Source organism: Metarhizium brunneum, chromosome 3 (genome assembly GCF_013426205.1).
Source record: "Metarhizium brunneum chromosome 3, complete sequence".
NCBI lineage: Eukaryota > Fungi > Ascomycota > Sordariomycetes > Hypocreales > Clavicipitaceae > Metarhizium > Metarhizium brunneum.
Genome location: NC_089424.1, coordinates 724,417 through 749,047, shown reverse-complemented (window position 1 = coordinate 749,047; position 24,631 = coordinate 724,417). Strand labels below are relative to the sequence as shown.

Genomic DNA, 24,631 nt, shown 5'->3' with positions numbered 1-24,631 from the left:
TATCAAATATATAAAGCTTCCAACATAACTGTATATTTTCACACCAGCCCATCCTCTTCCATCGATATAGTCTTCATCTTTCATATCAGACATTTAGCTCCGTCGTTTGTGATTTTTCGAACACTGCCCTGTATCGCTGGATCTTCTTCTCCGCTACACCTTCCAGACCGCAATATCGTTCCACAATTTCAATACTACGGCCAATATAAAGCTCAGGTCTCAACATATCGTCAAGATCAGCCCAGATAGGTTGAAAGAACTCTGTAGCCTTGATCCTGTCTATAAGATCATTCGGTTTACCCTCCAACTTCACGACACGGGCAGCTTGGTGTGATAAGACGCGGATCTGCTCGTGGGCTTCCTGCCTGGATATGCCCTTGGCAGTGAGCTTCATGATGATATTTTCCGCGCACATAAAAGGCAGTTGCTGGTGAACACGCGACGCAATTACCTGGGGGTAAATGACCATGCCGTCGGTGATATTGTCTAGGCTGCCAATAATAGCATCGGCCAAGAGGAACATCTCGGGCAAGTCCATTCTGCGGACGGCGCTGTCGTCCAGTGAGCGCTCCATCCATTGCGCTGCGAGCGTGTTTGCAGTGGTTGCCTGCTTGGACAGAAGCTCTCGGGCAAGGCTAGAGACCCTCTCTGAACGCATCGGGTTTCTCTTGAAAGGCATAGCACTTGACCCCACCTGTTTGTCTTCGAAAGGCTCCTCGGCTTCCTGCCACGAGGCGAGATGGCGGATATCTCCGGCAATCTTTTGCGCCGTAGCACCAAGGCCGCAGATGGCGTTGGCGACGAGCAGGTCAACCTTGCGGGTGTACGTTTGCGTCGACACATCGTAGCATGCGGGAAAGTCGGTCTTCTTGCACAATAGTGCATTCAGCTGGTCACACTTGGAGCCGTCCCCGCCAAAAATCTCAAGGAACGAAGCTTGAGTTCCTGTAGTTCCTTGTGCACCTGGCATGACATATTATTCAGTCTCTGGCTGTCTGATGCACCATATGTATTGCGGCTCACCTCGAAGCAGTAACCCATTGCGAACGTGTTCGATACTCTCAAGGTCGAAAACGAGATCTTGGGCCCATTGAGCTGCCCGCTTGCCAACTAGACGCGAATCAGCACTTTGTCTCCAGGGTTTGTATTACATCCGAAAAGAAGCATTGGTTTCGGTATACCTGTGATCAGTTGGGCTAGAAAGTGTTAGTGTAGTTCCTACCAATTTGGTGGTACCAAGGGAAAATACCTGGCTGCAAATGCGTGTACGCAAGAGTGGGTGTTGCCTTCCATTCCCTAGCAAGCTGGCACAGGTTTGAGACAACCTTGGCCAGTCTTGGGAGGAGAAGGTCCATGGCATCACGCATGAGGATAAGTTCCGCATTGTCAGTTACGAAGCAGCTTGTCGCCTTGACCCGTTAGACTCAGTTGACAGAGATTTGCAAAATTATCAAATGCATCAAAGGAGACTGAGGATTGCGACTTCAACTTACACCGTAATGGATAATACCAGCCGCTGCAGGCGCAACAGCTCCGAAGGCGTGTACATGAGCCATGACGTCGTGGCGGCGGATCTTCTCCTCGGCCCTGGCAACCTCAAAGTCTTGGTCGGTTACTTCAAGGTGCTGCTTCATCTGCTCGAGCGCTTCCGTCGTGATGGTCTGGATACCAAGCTCTCTCTCAGACTCTGCGAGCAGCAACCAAAGCCTACGCCATTGCGAGTGGCGAGAGCGTTGGCCAAAGAGCCGTGCCATCTCCGGGCTGCAGTATCTCGTCGTCAACGACGTCTGATACGTATCGTAGGGCGACGGCCCAGCATTTTTTCCATCAGTTGCCATTTTGAATTTCGTTTCAAGATTGGTGGATGAGGGGCAGAAAATGGAAATTGATTTTTTCCCCGCCGATGCATTCATTAGTCGTATGACCTGGACCATGTGAAGACGGGCCGGAATAATAGCATCCCGTCAAGCCAATGTGGGTCCCACGTCTAACCCTATACTATGGCTTTCGGAACCAGACTCGAGTCGACAGCTTCCAAACACCATTTTAAACCACTACAGGAAGTGCTTTCAGTATGCAGTGCGATCTCAGATCATCTGACGGCACACAGTCTTCTGTTGGCCGAAAAGGAAGGGCAAGGGAATTGCAACAAGTGACGACGTTGCAAAGCGTGTCTGTATGACAACTGGGGCAGACGAGAGACATTTACCCGTCGAAATTACGCATTCAAGCGCGTCAAGATGGCACGTGGGAGTGGGTGGCTCTGTACCATGCCGCTGTGTTATAGAACCATCGCTCATTTTCTTCATACCAAGAGGTCTATAGAGAATCACATGAGGATCCACAGAGAACGTTGGCATTTGGAAGACCTGAAGGAAGAGGCCACACCAATCGACATCTCAGAAACCACGGGCTGGCATAACAAATGTCATTGAAAGAGAATAATATCAGCATAGACGAAGCCGCGGCCGTCAACGCTGATAATTATAAAAAGTTATTTCCATGGTTCTACGAAAGACATGGTACTTGACGACGAGTCGGCCAAGGGTAGCGAGAAAACCCAAGATATGGACAGCAGTATCCGAGGTTTGCATCCTCCGCGACCGACGGCTACTCGGACTTCATAACTAACATCTTACTCTAGCAAGGTTCGCAGGTCATACCCCAGATCTCAGAAATCAAGGCGCTGCGTGTATTGGACCTCGCATTTGTCCCGAGGAGGCTTCGTTTAAGAGCTCTGCGCCTATAACGCCACACTAGGAGGGCACAACGCCCATCTATCTGCAAGAGTTTCAGCACCGAGATTCTATGTCGGGTTAGAGTCGCGCTGTGTTTCGTGCAGTACTGCGATTATGATTAGCAGAGAGTTGGAAAAGTTTGGGTTGACGAGATTGACGCACCTGTTTCGAAAAGCCGTGTAATGAGTCACAGTTCTGTATTTCTCATCTCTCTCTGGCTGCGAACGACCGAAAAGCAGTTGCCAATTGCATGATTGGAAGGTTCAAGAATACCTTTGACCAAGCGTTGCAACATCCCTGGTTCTACAGCCCTTCATTCCAGAAGGTCCTGGATGTGCGAGACAAGATTGCGGATGGAAAGCTACCCGGTGCCCGCTTGCTTTGTCTTGATTTCGAGTTTTGCCTTGACCAAGACGGTTTTTGAGGTCGGTGTTTTCGCGTATTATTCGGGGAAGAACATGATCGATACCGCGGTCCAAGGAAACATCAAGACGCTGTCCGAAATTCCTACATCTACAATCAAGGACGGAATATCGAAACGGTTCAAGCAAGAAATGAGTTGGAAAACGATTCGAAGAGATTACGGTGGTTACACACAAGCCATAAATAACCATGGGGCCGATGTCCACACCATGGCGTCACAGCTACGAGAATCCCCAGTCATTACGAGATCACTCATCCTGGTATGGCATAAATGTTCAATGAATTTACAGTTGTTTCGCAACGTACTAACGAAACACAGCTAGACCGATATTCTGCCGCCGGACGAAAGTTGCGTGCTGGTATTAAAGGGCATCCAAAGGAATATGCCTTTATTACCGAACGGGGAAAAGCTTTCCGCAAAGCCCGAGATCATTTCCCCCTATTCTTCCCAGACCATGATCTCGTAGGCCGTAATCATGGAGCGCCCGTCGATGACCAGCAGTTACGACTTGTTACGATGGCTTTTGAGGAGGCATGTCGATGGGTCGCGCGGCCCGGCCGCACCTGAACGCCAGAGTGGCATCAGCTGCGGGAGACCCCGTCTACGTCTTCCCTGTCCCTGAATGCGGCTCTACTGCGAGCTGGCCCGTCGTAATGGAGCGAAGTGCATGTTGAATACAGAGTATTACTCCTCATGCATGTCAAGTCATGTATGAGACAAGAATGGGTGCGAGACCTTCTTAGGAATGACAGGCCAACCATGTTTGAGCGTTGGCATGTACGTAGTAATGCTGACTTACATGTACCACAGATGCTATGGTATGACAACATTCTACTTTAAGGGGTTTCAGGTGTTGGTATGGAGATGACAATCCTCTGTTGGCTCGATGGCCAGACATTGAGCCGCAAGAGCCGATGCCAGAGGTACAAATAGGACTCCATTTCTCTGCATTGATCAACGAAACCAGCAGAATGGTTTTGAGTGTAAAACCCAGGCGCACAACGAGCATTCTTCAACGACGTTTCTACTCGCATCTACCTTCACTCGCGTTCACCAGCTGCCACCATGCTTGGCTACCCCAAAATCATGGTGCTCACCGCACAATTAGTTGCCATAGCGACTGCGACTGTGAGTATTCTCTCGACATTCCATCCGTAATGTACGGGTGAATGCGGCGACTAACAAACTCGCTGAAGCCGGAAGTGAACAACAACGTCAAGCGCGACGTGTGGCCTGGATGTTTGGATCAGCACACAACCCGAGCACTCACGGACTCAAAAGCTAGTAAGTCACGTCGATTTGGCTGTCCGGCATAAGTTACGTGTCTCACAGGCCGATACGCAGGTGTTACAACCCCAAGTCCGGTGCGGTCCCCAATGGCGTCCAACTGCAACAAGTTTTGCTGGGTTCCGCCAGGTGCCTGGTGCGAGTCCGTAGCGAAAAACAACGGCATCACCACTGAGAAATTTGTCGCTTGGAACGCTTATGTCGGCCTCAAGTGTGATGGGCTCTGGGCCAACTACTACGCCTGCGTCGGTGTTGGCGAGTAGGGAAAGTCAGCATGACTTTGGTAGACTTGCACAGGAGGCCCCGACTGCTTCAACACCAGGAGCAGTTCCCTTGCTGGCGTTGACGGAAATATGCTGCTAGTTGTTTGTAGTCAGTTGGCCCACAATACAATTTTTGATTGATCAAGTACGTAAAACTAACACGTCATGGATCGTAAGCATACAATATATACGTGTTAAATGATAGTGAATCTGTAAATAAAACCAGGGATTAGAGATTGGAGAGCATAATCGCCAATCCAAAGGGGAATAATGCACACGGAGCTGTTTGCGCTTAAAGATGGGATAACCTATATCGGGTTACAGGGGAGTTTTCGGGCGCCATATGGCACCGGCTGAAGCTTGACACAACGCAATTGATTGCTGATGAGTTTGACAACGCTAGGGACGAATACCTTCTGGTCCGTCGGGCCTTACGAGGCTGAATATTTATATTTCTAACAGATTGCCCGACGGCCCACTTCCTCATATATATTGTAGCTTTGGCGACTCTACCTGTTCGGCTAGCTCTATGTCCAGTAGCATGAAAAGCTAAGACTAGAGAAGCACTGTGACCGTCTAACCTGGCTGGGCATGTGATCAATTCACGATGGAATCGGTAGGATAACGCCACGAATAAACCATGGGGTTTGAATTAACCCCTGCATGAAGGAGGCTTAGCAGGCGACAGACCAAACGCCTCGACGAGTGAGCGGCTAGTTTCCAAGCGAGGTGGAGTCTCTACCAATCTGGGAAGGTCCCTTTTCGAGCGCAAAGTTGCGTCTCTGAGTAACTGGGCGGGAAGAACGAATACTCCTATATGCGGGATATACGGGGTAATATGAGCCGAACGCTACGCTGTCAAAGTCTCTGTTGATCGTGATACTGCGAGAAATGAGAGCTGCAGTCATAACTGATTTAAAGAATACATGTAGGCTCTACTGGCTAGGATACCGCCGGCCGAGGTTAGCAGTTAGCACATAGCTGAGTCGGTGACCAGGCACACTGTATCACCAAGCCTCGAGTGAAATATAGAATCCGGAGAAACAGATATACTACGCCCAGACAACATTGCCCGACCCACCCCGTATTACAAGGAGAGTCCGAATAGATCGTGTGGAGTACCCGCGGAGACTTGAGAGTATAAAACACGTGCCTGTGTAATAGTGGCATGACGTTAATGAGATTTTCCAATTCGGGAAATTCGGAGAGAGTCTGAAATTGGATCAAGTATATAATATATGCCAAGTCAATCATACACACCCATTGAGGACAGCTCAATAAGCTCTTGTTATTGCGATCTGTTTCTATGCGGCCAACAGCCTATGCTCTCATTTCAAAGCGTCAATCTCATACGATTTCCGAATTTCTTGACGATCTTGAACAAAACAACCTGCTCCCGCAATGATGGAGCCGCGCTGGTGCCTTGTGGTGCTTGTTTTGTCCGCCTTGCACATTGGGCCCTTACTGGCACGGAGTGTGCCGTATGGTGACCTTATGACCGTTGGAGAAGGGTACAGTACTACTATCAGCCGTATTTTTGTCTCTGACCTAAAAGATTCTAACACTACACTAGTTATAACACCTTTCTGGGCAAAGGGGTAAAACACGGGGCTGTCCAGTTTTCCAGCGTCAAAGCCGCGCCACCCGAAAATATAATCCCAAAGAGGTCTGCGTCAAACACTCCAACTAGGCGAGAAACAAACCCATTTCAGGGACTAAGTGTAGACATGTTTGATGTGGACCTGGATTCATATTTCATCGCACCCGACCCAAAAATGTTTGACGAACCCATGTATAAGCAGAATGAGGACAACCAAAACGGGATCAACCACAGCGTAGCTCACGTCAAGCGAAATGCCGCGGCGTCTTGCCCTGCCGAAATTGACGCCTCTGTCGAATTTATATCTGACTATGAGTCTTATTTAAAGGTTCTTGACGTGAGTGCTTCTGCCACCATTTCGGGCTATGGCCAGACAGCATCCGCATCAAGCAGTTATCTTGATAAGTCAAGGTTCGCATCAAATACGTTGACATATATGGCTATAATAAATATAAAAAAACAAATCAACACTGGTGAGGAATTTGCATTCAACACGAACCTCTATTCCAATTCATCATTTGCAAAGACCTTTGGAGACCGGTGGATCCGAGGTAAGTCGAATTGGCATTTTTACGCAACACCGCAGCCCGAGGGTAAAGCTGATAGCCGTTTAGGGTTTCAGATGGGCGCCAAATTAGTTGCTCGAATATCCCTTACAGCCAAGGAAAAGTCTAATCAAGAAGAATTAAAAGCAACGTACGTCTTACAGTCTACATTGCAAAGGCCGCACATTCCTAATCAATCCGCTCGTTTAGCGCCGTGGCTTCATTGGCCTTCTGGGGTGTTTCAGGCCAAGTCAACACAGCAGTAACATCGAGCATGCAAAAGTTAAATACGCAGGCCCACGTCAAGGTTGACATTTTCTATCAGGGCGAGATTGGAAAACAATTACAGGGCCAGTCAGCGTCGACAAGCGGCGACCAGCAGCCTGCTCAACAGGTGTTTGCAAACGCCAAATCATGGGCAGACCTCTTCCTGACCGAGGCTTGCAAACACAATTACAAGTATCAAGCCCTTCTCGATGAATATCCAAACATCAAGGGCTTCCCCGAGAATCAAGCCGTATTAGACTACTCCACGGCAGAAAGGGTATCTTACCGTGTTCTATCAGAACTCGTCAAGATTTCAGAACTGGCGCAAGTCCTGCGAAAAAGTAGGACACCTGGCCCTGATTTTTAACGTAGACATTATCCATATGCCCATCTAACGTCTTAACACAGGCAAGGTTTTGAATCAGGCGGATGGGGATCAGATTTTATGGGACGAGCTCGCCATAGTCGAGGCTTGCAAGACATGGGTATTTCTCGAGTCAAAATGTCAAATCAGCACTCTCTACTAATATCAAGCGCCAGGTGCAAAAGACAGCCGCAACGCCCAATAACGGCACAGAAACCGCAAAGGAGCTTATAAAGCTATTTGACACGGCCTTCTACGAAAAATGGAGACCACGATTAGTGAGTATGCCTTGCTCTCAGCCGCGAGCAGAGCGCTAACGACATATGTATAGAAGGACATCAAGGGCGATCTTACGGTTCAGAACACGACGGAATTCGTCCGGGTCTGGGACGACAGGGGCAGCGGTGCTGCCAGGGGAGCCAGCTTTTGGCTCCCCCGGGCTCAAGGAGAGCTGCGGCCCCTGGGTAGCATGGGCGTTGCCAACTACGACGACATCAACAGCCACTTTACGGCAGTCCTCGTTGCGCCTACCCCTGGACGAACTCCCAGCAAGCCAGTCGTTGCGAGCCCCGTTGGCTTCAACCGGATATGGAGAGACCTTTGGAGCGGTGCCAACAGTGACGGGTCATTCTGGCGACCTACGGCGCCTGAGGGTTACAAGTGCATCGGCGATGTCGTCCAGAATAGCTGGTCCGAGCCTAACAAGGATGCCATCTGGTGTCTGCGAGCTGATCTCGTGAAGCCCTCTGCTTACGAATCGCCGAGCTTGTGGGATGACAAGGGGTCGGGGTCGGCTTACGGCGTGCATGTGTATAATGTACAGCCTAGGTCCGACAAACGCCTTAATGTTTTGCGGGCCTTTAGCGATCCTGATCCGGATAAGAATATTGCCTCTCAGCTGATTGCGCCCTCTGGTGCGAACTTGTAATCTTGGCATATATTCTGGGCTGCTGTTACACCGGCTCCTAGGTGGTTAATGCGATGTAAGATATTATTGACAGGTCGCTTGTTGAAGGCAACTTGCTGTAGCGATCAGACTACGAGCATTCAATCTATATTGTATGGGCTTTACTAGAAATAAAAGTATGTAGTCGAAGCTATCCCTGTGCTAATAATGGAAAATGAGGGGTGCAGAATTCTCGTGATAAGGGCTCCATGTATGATGACTTGGAACTGCGGCCGTATTCAATCTAGTAACTTGTCTTCAAGTATAACGCCCTTCGCTTCTCTCAAGGTCCTTGAGGTAGAAGACTCTTATTTATATAAACTATTGCTGAGCCCTTGTGTTACTATCATCAGCTTCAAGGGACAGTCCGTGCCGCGATGTGACCTGACCTTCATGTAACTCTACTTTTTGTATTTCTCTCACAGAATATACAGGCAGATTATATGCTTAGGGACCTATAATTCAGAGCATGGAATGCAAATTTGACTGCTTGATGGAAAGGGCATAAATCCACAACTTGTATTGTTCGCCGAGAAAGTCGCATGTAGGTGGCGTTTGCGACTTTATGGCCCCATTTTAACATCCCATCAGTGGGTGTACTACTTGCCAGCAATCGGGAAGTAGAGATGTATTATATACCAGTTTGGAATGGAAATCTCAGTACTATCTTAATCTTGGAGAACCAATAGTTGTGGTGCTGTTGATCTACATGTCTGACAGTGATAAAAAGTTGAATGATAATACTGAAAATTGACTATGATAGGGTTTTAAGATGCCCCTAATTTTTGTAGCAAAAGTAGACTGGGTTGAGGCAAGGAATGCACATTAGCACGCAGCGTCTTGAGACTCCAAACTACGTGATAGTTGTACAACACTAGATATGAGGGACTGTAACAGTTATACTTTTATGGCATGACTTGAGTTCTACCCCTTCGACTTGTTGCGTTTTTGATAGTCTACTTGTCTTATTGATATAAAGAGAGAGATGCTCTAATAAATGCGGGATTTCTATTCTCAATAATGTCTATTGCAGTTGGACGGCTCTATATAAAGGCACCAAGCTAAGACAGCCTTGTGGGAACAGTTTCTATCTACAGCCTGGATCAATTCCGGGGCGTAATGCTACAACGTAGAATGAATACCCATGACTATTGTCCTTCTCAGATAAAAAGCCTCATTAGTCTTATGTCTGCTACATCTGGCATCGTATTCTGGAAGTGGTTGCTTCCTCCTAGCGTCCAGTAGGTGCTCGTGGGTCGAAGCATGGGGACACCCGTGAGCTTTCCTTCTCCGAATATTATTATAACATTGAAAGAAATTGGACAATTTTTTTAGAACTGGTGTCAACTGTCAAAGAATGAGGCCACAACTGGCAAACAGACTTGGGGGCCACGTGATCTTTGAATGCCAAGTGTCACAAGGTCGGGCATTTCAGCAGTGCCTTCCCTCTCTGACAGGTGCCAAGGTACTTCATTATTGTTTTTGCTTTTCCATCACCAACGCATACATGTGAAAAGCTTTTCGTCTGGCGATGCTTCGAGTTGATTTCAACCACCTTTATGCCATCCCAGACTTCTGAGCAGTCACACCATCTCGATTCGACTTCCCCCTGGCTACCTCTGCCGACCACCCCTTTGCGATTCCACAATCATCAGCACAATGTACGAGTGTGACAGTTGTACACGTGTGTTCTATAGCTACCGGTCTTGCGAGCAACACATGGACGCACTAGACCACTGGGCGCCGCTTTACGAATGTGATACGTGTACCCGGGAATTCGGATCTTGGCATGCTGCCCAGCAGCATATGGATGCACTAGATCACTGGGCAGAGACATATCTTTGCGAGACCTGCGACTCGGAATTCTACTCCGAGAAAGCTGCCAAGCAGCATATGCAAGCCAAGGGCCACTTCAAGAATTACTGCCTCGAGTGCGACAGATATTTTGGGAACGCAAACGGTCTCAGAATGGTCAGCTCCTTCCCCTATCATGGAAAGCACTGCACACATGTAAGCTAATGGGACCAAAGCACCTGAACTCCAACGTCCACCGAGGACACAACGTCGAATGCCCATTTTGTAGGACGGGATATACCACTGCAAGCGGCCTCAGCCACCATTTGGAGTCTGGATCATGCCCCAAGGCAGCCACGGTGAACAGAGAGGTCATACTGTCAATGATTCGAAAGCGCGACCCCCAGGGGACCATTACCAACAAGCAGATAGAGTGGCAAAACGAATCAAGCGTCAAAATCACCTACGAAGCAAACCGTCTTGCATGGAATGGTTCTGCGTGGGAGTGCTACATCTGCCACGGCCAATTCAGTACCATCAATGGATTGAACATGCACCTGAATTCGCCACACCATAAAGGCAAGATATATCATTGCCCCAACAAGAAAGGCGCATGTGACAAGGAGTTTGTTTCGTTGGGTGGGTTGTTTAATCATCTGGAAAGCGAATCTTGCTCGTATATGCGATTCGAGAAAGTGCAAAAGCACGTCAGCAACATGTTCAATGGACATAGATTCATTGCTTTTACCGATTGAAGCATACCCCTCCAAGGCATTTGGGGGTACTGTCACTATTCGGGTACTCACGGTGGGGCAACATGGTAAGACATTTCATGTGTTGTAAATTACATTGTATTTGCGGCCATATTGCCACAAGTGCTATAGCCTGAATACATCAAATTGCTCTGAGACGATGATGTCCCGCCAGTCTATATTTCTTTCAGCCCCAGCCAACGCTACTCTCGTCGTCCATATTGACTCAATCATTTCATGAAGCACTACGAGGTTCCGAAACCCAAGTTTACGTTGACCCCTGAACCACACACGCATTCTATTCTGCAGCACCGCCCCCGTGCACTCTGCGCCCAGCACAACTACGGGCCACAACATCATGCAGCCCAATTCACCCCTGCCAACCTTCTCAATGGACTCGAGTTCCTGAATACCTAGCTCAACAAGAGATTGGACAGTTTCAAGCGCCTCGCGCCGTATACTGCGCTGAAAGAATACCAGCCCTGCATAATAAAAGACTTTGGCCGTGTGATGAAGCACCAAGCCGTGGGTTTGGCAAGGAGCTAATATCTCCTGTGGAGGCAAAGTAGGAAAATTGAGGTACTGCTGAAGCTGAAATATATCCAGCTCCTTCTCCAATTCTGGGCTCGGATCATTCACCACGTCCCCAAGCGAATTCATGCGATCGTATGCTCGCAAAAACGACCTCGACACCCCATAGTAAGGAAACGTAAATTCTAGGCCTTCAGACGCAGTTTCATCGTCGAGGAACGCCTTCAAGTCATTCGGGACGGGAACCTCGCACAAAATCGCCATGGAAACCATGTGTCTCTGGAAGGCGGCCACGACAGCCTCGTCCAGCCCTCGAGCGTGGAGTTTTGCGAGATATGCCAGTCCACCAGTGACATGCGCCCGCCACCGGCTAGTCATCCCCGAGATGGCGTCCGCCGTGATGCACGCCATGATGGCCATGGCAAACGACTGGTCTTGGTGCTTGTCTGCCTGTGCAAGGTTGCTGCGTAGATGGCAAATGGCCTGTTGCTCATGGTTGAGGGCGAGCATGCGATCTTGCTCATTGATGCGGTCGCTTAGTTCGTACAGATTGCTGGCGGCAGAGGCGCAGAGAGCGTGGAAAATGACAACATTGGAGTTTGACTCTTTTGCGTTGGACATGAGGCCTCGGAGGGCCATGGGCAGCATCATGATGCGACACGGGTTGTGCGGCTCGTCAATGAGGACGAGCTTGCGGCTGGTAAAGGTCACCCAGTGATGTATCAGCCTTTTCTGACTCGATGGCATGGACAGAGCGTCCAAGTGGCGGGGAGTTCCTGGACTTGGCTGCTTTCGACGCTGTTTGGGGATGGTGTCGGTGGGAGTTGACGGCCGGTTGAAGTCGTTGTTTGAGAGGCTCAAGAGCGTTTGTGCGACGGGTACGGTATCTCTGGCACGGCGAGTCTCTGACGCAGAGGGGCTAATTGTGCTTGATGATGGGATCCAATCCCCTCCGTCGTCGATAGTTTGATCCGTGGTGTCCCGGTACGCCGAGTCAGACGGTGTCGGGAGCGCCAGGTCAGAGGTCCCCGACCGGACAGAATCGATGGTGAATACGGAAAAAGCTCCTTGGTCGAGTCGTCTGTCTAATCCGGGAACCCATTCGTCAATGTATGATAGTGCTACGTCGACTTCTGGGGATGGAAGCCGTGGGATTGATGAAACGCCCAAGTGCGCCAAAGCTCGTCGCGGCGTTTTGTGCAATGAGCTAGTATCGGCGTCATGGTCGGCCTCGTGAAGGATATTCGATGTATTCAGATGCACCCAGTTCAAGCGAACACCGTACCCTTCGCATTGGACGCCGAATTGCCGACAACGTCGACATGATGGTGCTTCTCTTTGCCATGTCAGATTCTCCTGCATCCAAAGCGCGGCAAAGAACCTACTCGTCGCATTTTACACGGCGTGCACGACAGGTCCAACACCCGGTGAAGCATTTGGTGCGAGTTCTGTCGGCTGATTTCATGATGATGTCCGCCTCGCCAGCATGGACTCTTGGTGAACAAGATCAAAATGGCAAGGTTGGAGCAATATCGCTCGCTGTCATTTTCCTCTCTCCTTTTCTTGTGACGAGATTGGAAGGAAAACAAGCGACGGCGCTAACCCCTTTTGACGGTCCTCGCAACATCACCTCGCTCATTTTGACTGATTTTAGGAACAGAAGATCTCAGCTGTCACGCTGGGGCGATGCAGACCATGCCGATTGGCTCGCTGTAAATTTCTTGGTCCACTTTGATAAGTCAAGTTGACCACTCGCTTGGATTTGCATTGTTTTGCTTTTTGTCCAACACTGTAATTTCTTTCCTCGAGATAACAGGCTGTGTTGGGCTGTTTTGTTTCACAGGTATTTATACCCAATCATGGAATGACTTGAATAACTGTAGTCGGTGGCCCCCTTGGTTTTTTTTTTTCAACTTGACATCGCCACCATTTCATCCCCATCCCGACGAAATGAGCCTCCGAGCCAGAGTCAACGGCCACTCCAACGGCGAAACCATCGATAAGCAAGAAAAGGAGACAACCACTTTCAACGATGGCCAATCTGAAGAATTCGAGTTTGGCGGCTCTCTTGGCGCCCTCGGACTCATGATTGGATTCCCCATCCTCATGTGGTACATGTGGATTGGTGCAACGTCTTACAATGGCAAACTGCCCTTGCCCAAGGAAAACGAGACCTGGGCCGAATTCGCTCGCCATCTCGTCAACCTCGTCTACGAGGGCGCCTTTCCTACCGCCAAAGCATGGGCCATCTACTGGGTATTCTTTGTCGTCGAAATGCTCATGTACTGCTATATGCCTGGTGTGTCCATGCAGGGACGGCCCTTGCCACACGAGAACTTCAAGCGTTTGCCGTACTTTTGCTCGGCGTATACCAGCTTCTACGCCACTATTGTCATTGTCGCCGTCCTGCATTTCACAGACGTCTTTCCCCTGTATACTGTTGTGGATGAGTTTGGTTCCATCATGACGGTAGCTATTCTGTCCGGGTTCATCAATAGCTTCATCGTGTACTTTCAGGCCATTATTCGCAATAACACGCACCGGCTTACAGGACACCCCATCTACGATTTCTTCATGGGCGCAGAGCTGAATCCTCGCATCGGCATCCTCGACTTTAAGATGTTTTATGAAGTTCGCATCCCGTGGTTTATTCTGTTTCTGATCTCGTGCGGCACGGCGGCGAAGCAATACGACACGTATGGATACGTCTCTGCAGAAGTGCTGTTTCTCGTCATGGCACACTATCTCTACGCCAACGCATGCGCCAAGGGAGAAGAGCTCATCACCTCGAGCTGGTACGACGCCCGTCCGACGCATTCATGAACACGCGTGCTAATCTGTGCTAGGGACATGTACTTTGAGAAGCTGGGCTTCATGCTCACGTTTTGGAACATGGCCGGCGTGCCGTTTAGCTACTGCCACTGCGCAATCTACTTTGCCAACCACCACCCCTCCGAGTACCGCTGGAACCGATACACTCTGGCGGCCCTCGTCGTTATCTACCTCTTCATGTACTGGATGTGGGACACGTCCAACAGTCAGAAGAACGCGTTCCGTCAGATGGAGCGTCAGGGCAAGCTGACCAAGCGCAATACCTTCCCCCAACTTCCTTGGCAAATTGTCAGGAACCCTCGAACTCTGGAAACGCAGGCCGGCGAGCGCATCTTGATTGACGGCTGGTTTGGTATAATTAGAAAGCCAAACTATGTGCCGGACATGTTCTTTTCATTCTCGTGGGGATTGATTACCGGCTTCAAGTAGGTTCTGTCGTGTGCGAGAACATGATGATGCAGCGGCTGACTCTTTGCGCAGGAGCCCATTCCCCTGGTTTTACTCGGTCTTCTTCATGGTCATGATTATCCACCGTGCTACGAGGGATATCGAGCGGTGCCGACGCAAGTATGGTGATGCCTGGAAGCAGTATGAGAAGGAAGTGCCTTACCTCTTCATCCCGGTAAGTCGTTGCTCTCCCTTTGTATAAAGTACCTGCTAACATGGCACAGTATGTCATCTAAGTAGAGATGCATGAACGCGGGATGGGCACCTGGTCACGTCGCCAGCCCACATGCGATCCTGAGAGACGTGCCCCAGAGTGAGGATGGCCAATTGGGCACAAGTAATGAGGTTACATGGAAATGAAAAGCCCATCAATTTGTTATAGCAACCACAAGGTCTTTCTACCAATCGCCAAGGTCCAAGTTCGTGTCCATCACCAGGAAGGAGTTGACTCGCGGCACTGTCTGCCAACTCTAAAAGATACGGAGCAGCACGTGTATTTATTAATAATTGAATCCTATCTGTTTCTGTCCCACTTGGCAAAGTCCCACATACTGAGAATGAGGTACAGGGCCCGCTTGCCGTCGACAATGCAAGGCGCGACGAAATGTGGTGCCGAATTCAATATATCTAGTCGACGACCATTGGTTGTAGTTGTAAGCAGATGATATGGCTAGTATATATGCTCACTTCAACTCGCTCCGTATTGCAAATATTATATTGAAACATGACTCATTGTTGTCTAGATATCTATAATTACCGTAAATTGCTGCTTTCTCCAAACCAGTTGTTGAACGCTCGACTCGAAATCTAGCCCATCAGACCCAAACCGCCGCAACATGTCGACTACGGTTGGGGAGGGAGAACACACTGGGACTCTCCAAGACTGGTGCCAAGGACATTGTTGAAAAAGCCTTCAATCTGCGAAGAGAAGTTAGTCATGACGTGCGCGTCGCCTCGCGATGCATCGCTTCATACCAAGTTCGACTTCTTTTCCGTACAGCACGACGGGAGTTTAAGAGAGGGCGCACAGCTCTGTATAAAGTATACGTAATTTGGTAAGGGGCCGGTGACTATGTAGCTCGTTAGTCGCGTCATACAGCTCTAGTTGCGACGAAACACGTACCAACACTGCATTCCGTGAACCTGGTGCTGCTGTTGGGGGGCGCCAGTCCCATCTTGCAGCAGTTATTTATTAGGGGGGCACATCCCGTGTAGGTACCAGGGACCTGGAGAGTTTGCGGCAGGGCGGCGACGCCGACGGCTGCGATGGTGAGAGTAATGGACTTCATTGGGGCTGGTTGTGCGAAGCGGCCGAGACGAAATGAGGAGCTACGAAATGACGAGTTGGGAAGGGGGGGCTGCAGAGGGAGACGTGAATCAGCCCAGGCTTTTATACTCGGGCCGGGGGGAGCAGGAGCATTCTGCTTGACGGCGGGCGCATCGGCCGTTGTGGCGGTTCATGTTGTCTCTTGGGGCCGATTGTCAAGACAACTCCTGCAGAGCCGGCATTCCATGGAGTGAGGCCGGGAAGCCATCGCCAGTCTCGGCCGTCCCTGGCAGATTGTTGAAATGTGGCTGGTCAAACTGAGCCAATGACTTGGCAAGAAAGCACTCCAGACAGAGTGTGAGACTTTCTCCGGCAGCACATCTGCCGTGTTTGTTTTCTATTCAATGTTGACTTCACAATAGGCCCGACAACCACGTTGGCACTTGCCTCATCGGCTTCATCCTGCAGACGCGGTACGCGAAGAGACTGCACAGATTCGCGCCGCCTGTCTTCGAGAAGAAGGAATCGAAGTTGGGCTCATTGTTGCTTCTCCTCCCGGTTCCAGAGCATGTTGCCCCCAAGTTTGTGTCTTATGCTGTACAAGGCTCGTGATTAGTAGTCGTTGTGCAGACGTATCGATACTGCTACCGAATGACTTCTCCGGTGGCGATGGCAACTCGTTACGAGTCGGGGGAAAAGTCGGGCGCTCCAAGTATGGCAATAACACGGGAACATCCCACGAGCTGCTTGTGATGAAATAGACGGGCGGGTGTGGCAAGTTTGTTAGGGCTGCATCTACATGCTTGTGGCATGTACATTCCAGCAGGCGCGTCGAATGTCGCGTTTCCGCCCCCATGGGGTATTCGAATGCATGATCCAGCCTTATTTACTTGTCCAACTGCGACAGTGTCCCCAACTTGCATGCCAAGTAAGCCACTTGAAGCTACTGGTCTAGATGCACGACCGGAAGCGGCTCGTATCAGACTGCTCCCTTGCATGGTCTGAGATCCGGAATGGGGCCAGTCCAGCGCTTTATGCGGCTTTCTGAAACCTATAGAGAATTTACAGCCCAAAATACTAAAAATAAAATATGACATGTACTGCGGAGTAATAGCATGAGTTTCACCTGGAGTTGGTTCTGTCAAGTTGGCTCCGGGGGCTGTAGAAGACTCCTCATCAAATTTAGACATGCAGATATCGAACTACATGCCAGTAGGAACAAAGACGTAGGGTTTTTAAAAGTTGACAAAGGACCCTTGACTGGGACCGCGGCGCAGAGAGCAACAGTGCATCTAACAATATGTTCTCTCCAAGGGAGACTCCGAGAGGACAGCGGAACTCGCAAACATCATTTCATCCGCCACCCTAATGACAATTGCATTTCGTATATTATGCTTGATTTGCAAATGCGTTCAACCCCTCAGCATGTGACCAAGAGCACGCTATATGCTACATCCAGCTCAGGGATGCACTCGGTCCGAATCAGCAAGACCTCAATGCTATTACTCAACGAGGTCACCAAATGACAATATGTATCCTTCATCAAAAATACACGCCATCCTTGTCCACGCCGAGCAAGAAATCCTCTAGTTCAAATGCGCCCGGGAATACAAAATCATCGAGAGGGTTACCCAACGGTACACCATCGTTACCAATGAGGCTACCAGGCGAGTTGTGCGCCGTTTCCGACGGAGTAATGGCCGAGGCAAACACCCCTCCATTTTGTCTCGTCTCTTGGGAAGGGCTGAAGGCAGCCTGGCTGCCGGTCATACTGCCAGGAGCATCATGGCATCTATTGCCGCACTCGTGGCCGTGTGAGGCTGGATCCGATGCAGCCTCCCTCCTCCCCTTGTTGAGCGTCAACTGGCCCTTCGAGTCGAATATGCGTAAAAGCCCCCTAGCAAAACTCCAGTTGCGCGCCAGCACCGTCAAGGTAGACGAGATGGATTTCAGCTTCTGTACGGCTTTGACCACGACAAGGGGGTTGCTGGTGCCGAGTTCGTTGTTGGCCGCGACAACGGCTGTGAAGATGGCCTGCACGTCAAACAGCGACAGGGCGTAGAGCCGACGCGTCAAATGCAGGCCTTCTAGGAGAGAAACGAGACCCATGCTGGCCTCTGCGCAAATGTCCGGGTTGCCAGCGGGCAGTGATGCCCGGTCATGACTTTTATGCTTTGGCGGCGGCCGGTGGAGCAGGAGAACAAAGTGATTATACGTGAGGTGGAGGACGGCATGCCACGTCCCAGAATTTGCAAGCGACATTTGCAAGGGGGCAGGCAGCTCCGTGATAAAACTCGCCAGGGCCTGGTCTGCCCGTTCCGCCGCCCTCGTCCTCTGCTCTGTCGTCGCTCGCAGTGCCCAGCGCTGTCTGAAGGTCCGCGATATAATGACGCAAAGACGGGTTTGGTGAATGGCAAAGTCTGCTTCGGGTTGGCTAATGCCCTGAAAATGGGCGTACTCAAGGTCCGGAACATCGCAGTCGTCGAGATTTCTGTGAGAGCATTAGACATGGCACTCGGACGGGGTGGCATGACGGCAACGTACAGAGATTGTGGGCGCCCGTACGACAGCGAAATCAGCGTGTCGAACTGGAACAGCACCCACCATACGCGGACCCAGGAGCGCTTGTGTACGTCGAGTAACCTGGATGTCGTTGTGTCGCGATGCATTCCCAACCCCGTGGCCGTACGGGCTGCCGTACCCAGCCAGTACCATGCATTGGCGACCACTTCTTCCAGCCCGTCCGAGTACCACGTCAGGAGCAAGGCGACTTGAACATAGGCGAATCTGTCTTGGTCAAACCGACAGTCTATCAGCGTTTTGGTGCGTCTAAACAGAACCGATTGAAGCTGTTTCATTTGTTCAAAGTCCTCCTGGAACGACAGCACGTGTGCGCCCACCAACAGCACAGCATTGAACAACGGCAGAGATAGAGGGTTCCTTGGGTCCTTTTCTTCGAGTTGGTCGAGAAAGTTTTCTTCGTCGACAATCGGCCAACCACGGTTGATGTGTACAAAATATGCTCGCACCAGCTTATCTATGAGGGGTTTTGTCGGCCGCTCCAGGGCCTCGTGTGGTATACGATCGATGTCGTGAGCGGTATACTTGAGATGGTATTGACGATTGCTAAAGTGGAAAATGCGATCCTGGCTTGTCTGAGATGATGTTTGGCGCACTAGATAGTTGAAGTTGGATGGCTCGGATCCAATGAAACACATTCGGCTTTGGTGGTTGATCTGTGCGGTTCGGATAGCCTCCCCGCTGACAAGATCTGCGAGGTTTCCCGAATCTGGTTCAAGCCGTTCGTCCTGCGGCGGTGTACGCCGTTGATGAGCATCGTTCCCACACATGGGGCTGGTTCTTGACGATGAGCGCGTTCCAGGGCTCCCAGCGCCTTGAGTGGTGGTGGAATTAGAAGCGCGCGCCCGGAGAGTTCGCAGAGGGCGATCTGAATCCAACCTTTTGGATTTTTTGTTTTTCTCATAGATTTGGCAATCTACCACTCTTTTGTTGCTGCAATTTGTGCAGGGGGTTCCAGTGCGGCCAACATCGCAGCGCACCTTTCGCCGATGGCAACTCACACAAGCCCGTCCTTCTGCAAATCAGGGTTAGGATCCTCCAGATAGGATAATGTGAAAATACGGCTCCTGGGTCTTCCATCAACTATATGAATACATGTACGTACTGTGCTGCGCCGGGCGCAAATGGGCCTCCTGCCGCTTCGGCTCCCCGGTGTCGGCGCAAGTTGGATCATGCTCCATCGAGCGGGAAAATGCCAAGAGAACACAGTTGCCTTTATCTCAACGAGTCGCGTAGCGGCGGGTTTGCAGGATTCAGGAATATGTGAAGTCGACCGATGCAGGAAGGATTCTCGGCAGTTGCGGCGAACCAGACGACATTTTTCAATTGCCGTCGGCAGAACCAACCAATCAGCATCACGTCACAATCGTCCAACTCCATCAGGAAATCGACGTCGGCGATTCTGACCAATGGCAGTTCCCAGTTTGAATGTCCAAATCGGATCACAGAAGAACGGTGTAAGTGACAACCCCCCGAGAGTCGGAAATGGCAAGTTTCCGCGACGACTATAAGAATCACGATTCCAGACTGGATAGATTCATCACGATGCCACTTTTATCTGTGTTACAGTGAAAGCTTCTGCTAAGAACATGTCCGACCCCGTCAGGATGCCAGAGCCAGGCGCACACTGCCAGACCAAAGAGCTCGCCGCGAGTAATGTTGCCGAGAACCTCACCTCGCTTGCCATTCCTGCCTCCGATGCAGATGACGTCGGCAAACCTACCAAATTCTCATGGGTCAGCACCAAGTTACAAACATCATTACCCAGAAACTAACATGAAATAGCCTCGCAAGATACACATCGTCCTCGCCGGAATCACATGCACCTTCAACACCAACCTGGGATCCTCAATGCCGTCAGGTGCCCTTGTGGCCATAGCCAAGCAGTTCTCCATCACAAACAGCCTCCATTTCGTGCTATTAAACTCCATTTACATGTCCGGCTATGTACTCGGGCCGCTCCTCTTCGGCCCAATGAGCGAGTACCTTGGCCGTCGGCCCGTCCTCATCAGCACATTTGTCGGATATCTCATCTTCATGGCTGCCTGATCGGTAGCTCCCTCGTACCCGGCGCTGGTCATCTTCCGACTTCTATGCGGCATCTGTGCCTCCGCCCCCCACAGCGTCATTGGCGGCCTCTACTCGGATATTTTCGACAACCCGTCCCATCGGGGCACCGCCATGTCGCTTTACATGTCGGCGACCAACGTGGGACCGCTCATGGGGCCTCTAATATCCGGGTTCTCGTCGCAGATATCGTGGCGCTGGCCGTTTTTGCTGGCCGTTTTTATCGCGCTGCCCGGGCTGCCGCTGGTGCTTTTGATGCCCGAGACATTTGCGCCGGTTCTGTATAGGAGAGCCGTTCGAAAGGACAAGCGAGAAGGGGGGGTGGCAAGTACTGCGGATGTCGCTTTGAATGACGGTGTTTTGGATCCTCGCAAGGTTTTCGTCCGTCCCGCCAAGCTCATCACCACGGAGCCGATTCTTCTCTTTACAGCCTTGTATATTGCCCTTGCGTATGCTATCATGTATCTCACATTTCAGGCGTATCCCATCATCTACCAAGGTTAGTCCTTGCATTACTGCGATTGATTGACCTGGCGTAACTTGAATGGAAATGTCCCGGCATTGAATAGTACTAACTGGACTTAGATCACTATGGCCTTTCTCCCGGTGTTGCTGGACTAGCATACCTGCCGAGTATGTGATTTTGGGAATTTTCACCCAACAAACTGACCGAAAACTGTGCTAACATATCTATATAGTCTTGGTTGGCGTCTTTATCGCATTCCTTCTTGGCTTGGCCTATACTTGGTGGCATGATAAGGCTTGTGCTGCTGGCAAACAGTGGACTCAACGAGAGGTATATCGGCGGCTTCCCATAGCGTGTTTTGCGGCACCATGGTATGTTTCTACCACTCGATAATCTTGATCCAGTCTCACGGAGCTGATAAAAAGAACAAGGCTTGTAATTTCCTCGTTTTGGGTCGGGTGGACTGCCTGGCCCGGCTCAATAGCCCCAATTGTCCCGATGATCGGCGGCCTTTTCTTTGGTCTAGGTTCCCAGTTGCTCTACATCGCCATGATCAACTACATTACAGACATTTACCGTGACAGATCCGCATCCGCACATGCCGCTGCCAGTGTGACTCGGTCAATTGGAGCTGTGCTTCTCCCCTTGGCTGCTAGGCCTATGTACAGAGACCTGGGGATTCATTGGGCCCCGTCGTTGTTGGGATTCTTTTCCTTGTTTATGGGCATTATTCCATTTGCTCTTATCCGCTACGGTGATAAGTTGGTTCAAAAAAGCAGAGCCAAGCAATAGCCAATAAGAATAAAACATTGATCACGATAGATTTGTTAGAAGGGTTGACACGGTGCGAATAGAGCATTATTAGATGTACTAAATGCAAGTGTGATTTATAATGCATCATATTATGTTGTGATACACCTTATAACAGGGCCAATTGGTGACTACGCGTTGGCTTTTTTCGTGATGATGGCGGTGGTATCTTGTTGCCACGATGCAGTAGAGTCTTCATGATGCAAAGGGGGTTTAGGGTTAGGGTTCCGTGTCTCGACTTTAGCCCAAGTTTCCTCTTTCAGGTGCCTTGGTTGATTGCTAGATCTCTTGCTTTGCTATCACTATGATTGCTGAATCTTTATTCACTACGCAGGTTTGATGAATAACTGCAACGGTTGTGCCAGCCGCGATTGCCTTTATGACCTTACTACCAAGGACTCTCCGTGATGGTATCACTCAGCATTGTTCAACTAGACAAATGGTTTGCTTTTTTTCCGTCCAGGCCTCCCTACAAAGAAGCGACGAGATCAAAGAGCAGATTTAACCAAATTATAGCCCAAATTAAAAGGCAACAGTCCCTTCAAATTCGCACGGCTCTACCACAAGACCGGCCTAGTCACTGAGCATGATCAGGAGAAGGCAAGTCGCGCCTTGCAGATGACAGCAGAATGGCAGCCGGCCACGCTTACTTGACCTTATAATTACATTCCTATTCTTATATATGCGCAAGACTAGAATAATATCGTGGATATGTTTGGATTTATACCTAGGATGCAATCGCGTCCGCGTCCGGCGCGTCACCGGAAATTCCCCAAGGGCAGCTTTACATTCAAGCCACGATGCCTTACACCCCGTTTCTTCCTAGTAACGGGGCGTTCTCCCGCCGCAAAGACCGCTTATGTACATTTCGAGTCTTGTGGATAGCAAACGCCGTAAATACAAGTGCCAGCGCCGTCCCTGCAGCAGCCATGGCAATATTCGCAGGAACAGGATCTCCATGAAACATATTATTTGTAATTGTATCAATCACAGGCTGCGTGAAGTTAATCACCCCAGAGAGACATATAATTGTGCCGTACACGCGGCCAAAGGTAGCGTATCCAAAGACATTGGCGGCAATGTGTCTAAACGCACATGCATTAGCCTCTTTTGGTAACTTTTCGTCAGGAAATACAAAACCTACGATATAGTAGAATAGTAGAACGGTCGAAATGTCACGAAAAGCAAGACTGTCGCGAATGCAGCCCACGGCTCTGAAACGCAGTTCAGCACCCCTATGCTGGCAACATACACGGTCAGCAAGACCAGAAGACCTGCAACGCTCAGTGTATGTAGAATCACTGCAATGGCAGGAGTGGCAGCAATGCCACCAATCGGAAGGGCCGCGTTGAAAAGGGCTGTTACTCGTTCCGCGTCTTGCGGACCCAACATGTATGTGTATTGACTTGTGACCGTGGCAATAAAATAGTTCACCCGCAACATCTGGAGAGCCGTGGTGAGAAGAAGAAGAATGAACCAAGGACTTCGCATTTGATCCTTGACAGATAGGCCGTGCAACATGCCCCATGCTTCATCATGGATCTGCAACGACGTTCTTCGCTCGATTCGTTCGTGGCGCTCTTCCGCATCACCCGTCACCCTCTCGATCTGCCCGATCCTGGCTCTGCGCTCATCGGCACGCTGGCTTCGTATTCTGGAAAGAGTCAAATCATCAGGCACCTCGTCATCGGAATTATGTACATCTCGATTGCAATCGTTTGCGTGCTCCAGTTTCTTTTCCAGTTCTGGCATGGTGTGATATCGCTGTTTGGGCATGACGGTCCATTCAGCGAGGAGGATAGCCACCGGTACGCAGAGATAGACTGTGAAGAACTTTTCTGGTGTGAATGCCCCGTTTGTGGCTTTCCAGATGATTTGGTAGAGCAGGAATACTGCAGATGAGGCGTCAAAAGCACATGTTACTAGTGCAACGATTACGCCAGAGTGCTTTGGAAACGCGTTGGATAACTGGAAAGTAGGGAGGAAGAGGAAAGTTCCACCGAGACTTAAGAAAAAGTTAGCGAATATGAGAGGGTCGACAAAGCGAATGTAGCGGTGCGATATAAAGAATAGGGAGCCGAGGGCGAGGAACGTTGCGGCAAAGGTGGTGCATATTCGCCGATCGTAGGTGTCGAGGACGTAGCCAGCAAAGAGGCTCGATACGTTGGTCGTTATGGAAGCCGTTATGAAGAGAAGGTTGATTCGTAGGTCTTGTTCGGGACATGTAGAGTGTTGCTTGGCGCAGAGCTCGTGGTATACCCCCCGGGCGATGAGTACGGGTTTGAGGGCTGCGAAGCCAAACACTATTCCGGATGCAAGGAAACAAAACGTCACTCCTAGACCTACTTGTACTGTATTACAGTTGGTATATTGCTAGCAAAATAAAATCCAGAGGCCATTCCGTACCGACTCTTTGAAACGTCGACGTTTCATACGCCGCAGATCGAGGGGGCTTCACTTCTACTGGTGGCTCCGCTGGTGCAAATGCGTCAAAGCTCATCTGTCGCCAGTACCGTGGACTGACGAGAGTCTCATCGGACTGCTGGCAGTCTGGGACGTCGAATCCATCTTCGGGCGCGAGATGCTGTGCGAGAGACATGCGCGGCGATGATATGAGGGACAGTAGGGAATTGGGGTTAGCCAGGACGTTA

The 24,631-nt window shown here is 50.2% G+C and overlaps 11 protein-coding genes across 11 annotated transcripts; 6 read left to right on the top strand and 5 right to left on the bottom strand.

Annotated features, from left to right (window-relative positions):
- Window positions 1–85: 85 nt before the first annotated feature.
- ADE13 (Adenylosuccinate lyase) lies at window positions 86–1,838 on the bottom strand (the record flags this gene model as incomplete). Its single annotated transcript, XM_014685439.1, has 5 exons — window positions 86–963; window positions 1,024–1,110; window positions 1,182–1,196; window positions 1,250–1,409; window positions 1,494–1,838. 5 exons carry the CDS (start codon window positions 1,836–1,838, stop codon window positions 86–88), a joined length of 1,485 nt encoding a protein of 494 aa, XP_014540925.1.
- Window positions 1,839–3,091: 1,253 nt separating this feature from the next.
- Window positions 3,092–3,729, top strand: G6M90_00g054800 (uncharacterized protein; the record flags this gene model as incomplete). Its single annotated transcript, XM_014685440.2, has 2 exons — window positions 3,092–3,421; window positions 3,481–3,729. 2 exons carry the CDS (start codon window positions 3,092–3,094, stop codon window positions 3,727–3,729), a joined length of 579 nt encoding a protein of 192 aa, XP_014540926.2.
- Window positions 3,730–4,227: 498 nt separating this feature from the next.
- G6M90_00g054790 (uncharacterized protein) lies at window positions 4,228–4,712 on the top strand (the record flags this gene model as incomplete). The annotated part of the gene is made up of 3 exons (XM_066130589.1): window positions 4,228–4,290; window positions 4,359–4,446; window positions 4,507–4,712. 3 exons carry the CDS (start codon window positions 4,228–4,230, stop codon window positions 4,710–4,712), a joined length of 357 nt encoding a protein of 118 aa, XP_065986862.1.
- Window positions 4,713–6,113: 1,401 nt separating this feature from the next.
- On the top strand, window positions 6,114–8,416 carry G6M90_00g054780 (uncharacterized protein; the record flags this gene model as incomplete). Its single annotated transcript, XM_014685442.2, has 7 exons — window positions 6,114–6,223; window positions 6,286–6,863; window positions 6,927–7,008; window positions 7,068–7,465; window positions 7,533–7,609; window positions 7,665–7,766; window positions 7,820–8,416. 7 exons carry the CDS (start codon window positions 6,114–6,116, stop codon window positions 8,414–8,416), a joined length of 1,944 nt encoding a protein of 647 aa, XP_014540928.2.
- Window positions 8,417–10,153: 1,737 nt separating this feature from the next.
- G6M90_00g054770 (uncharacterized protein) lies at window positions 10,154–10,983 on the top strand (the record flags this gene model as incomplete). The annotated part of the gene is made up of 2 exons (XM_014685443.1): window positions 10,154–10,405; window positions 10,465–10,983. 2 exons carry the CDS (start codon window positions 10,154–10,156, stop codon window positions 10,981–10,983), a joined length of 771 nt encoding a protein of 256 aa, XP_014540929.1.
- A 123-nt stretch (window positions 10,984–11,106) lies between these two features.
- ARG81_1 (Arginine metabolism regulation protein II) lies at window positions 11,107–12,976 on the bottom strand (the record flags this gene model as incomplete). Its single annotated transcript, XM_014685444.1, has 2 exons — window positions 11,107–12,847; window positions 12,897–12,976. The coding sequence occupies 2 exons, from the start codon at window positions 12,974–12,976 to the stop codon at window positions 11,107–11,109; spliced, it is 1,821 nt and encodes a 606-aa protein (XP_014540930.1).
- A 485-nt stretch (window positions 12,977–13,461) lies between these two features.
- On the top strand, window positions 13,462–15,026 carry sts1_1 (Delta(24(24(1)))-sterol reductase; the record flags this gene model as incomplete). Its single annotated transcript, XM_014685445.1, has 4 exons — window positions 13,462–14,306; window positions 14,358–14,768; window positions 14,824–14,965; window positions 15,015–15,026. 4 exons carry the CDS (start codon window positions 13,462–13,464, stop codon window positions 15,024–15,026), a joined length of 1,410 nt encoding a protein of 469 aa, XP_014540931.1.
- A 607-nt stretch (window positions 15,027–15,633) lies between these two features.
- G6M90_00g054740 (uncharacterized protein) lies at window positions 15,634–16,079 on the bottom strand (the record flags this gene model as incomplete). The annotated part of the gene is made up of 3 exons (XM_066130588.1): window positions 15,634–15,708; window positions 15,766–15,860; window positions 15,914–16,079. The coding sequence occupies 3 exons, from the start codon at window positions 16,077–16,079 to the stop codon at window positions 15,634–15,636; spliced, it is 336 nt and encodes a 111-aa protein (XP_065986699.1).
- A 1,520-nt stretch (window positions 16,080–17,599) lies between these two features.
- amdR_1 (Acetamidase regulatory protein) lies at window positions 17,600–19,407 on the bottom strand (the record flags this gene model as incomplete). Its single annotated transcript, XM_014685446.1, has 2 exons — window positions 17,600–18,548; window positions 18,602–19,407. The coding sequence occupies 2 exons, from the start codon at window positions 19,405–19,407 to the stop codon at window positions 17,600–17,602; spliced, it is 1,755 nt and encodes a 584-aa protein (XP_014540932.1).
- Window positions 19,408–20,226: 819 nt separating this feature from the next.
- prlG_2 (MFS transporter prlG) lies at window positions 20,227–21,563 on the top strand (the record flags this gene model as incomplete). The annotated part of the gene is made up of 5 exons (XM_014685447.2): window positions 20,227–20,373; window positions 20,423–20,630; window positions 20,694–21,203; window positions 21,290–21,337; window positions 21,403–21,563. 5 exons carry the CDS (start codon window positions 20,227–20,229, stop codon window positions 21,561–21,563), a joined length of 1,074 nt encoding a protein of 357 aa, XP_014540933.2.
- Window positions 21,564–22,785: 1,222 nt separating this feature from the next.
- Window positions 22,786–24,579, bottom strand: FMP42 (the record flags this gene model as incomplete). The annotated part of the gene is made up of 3 exons (XM_014685448.2): window positions 22,786–23,065; window positions 23,125–24,331; window positions 24,387–24,579. 3 exons carry the CDS (start codon window positions 24,577–24,579, stop codon window positions 22,786–22,788), a joined length of 1,680 nt encoding a protein of 559 aa, XP_014540934.2.
- Between the last annotated feature and the right edge of the window lie 52 nt (window positions 24,580–24,631).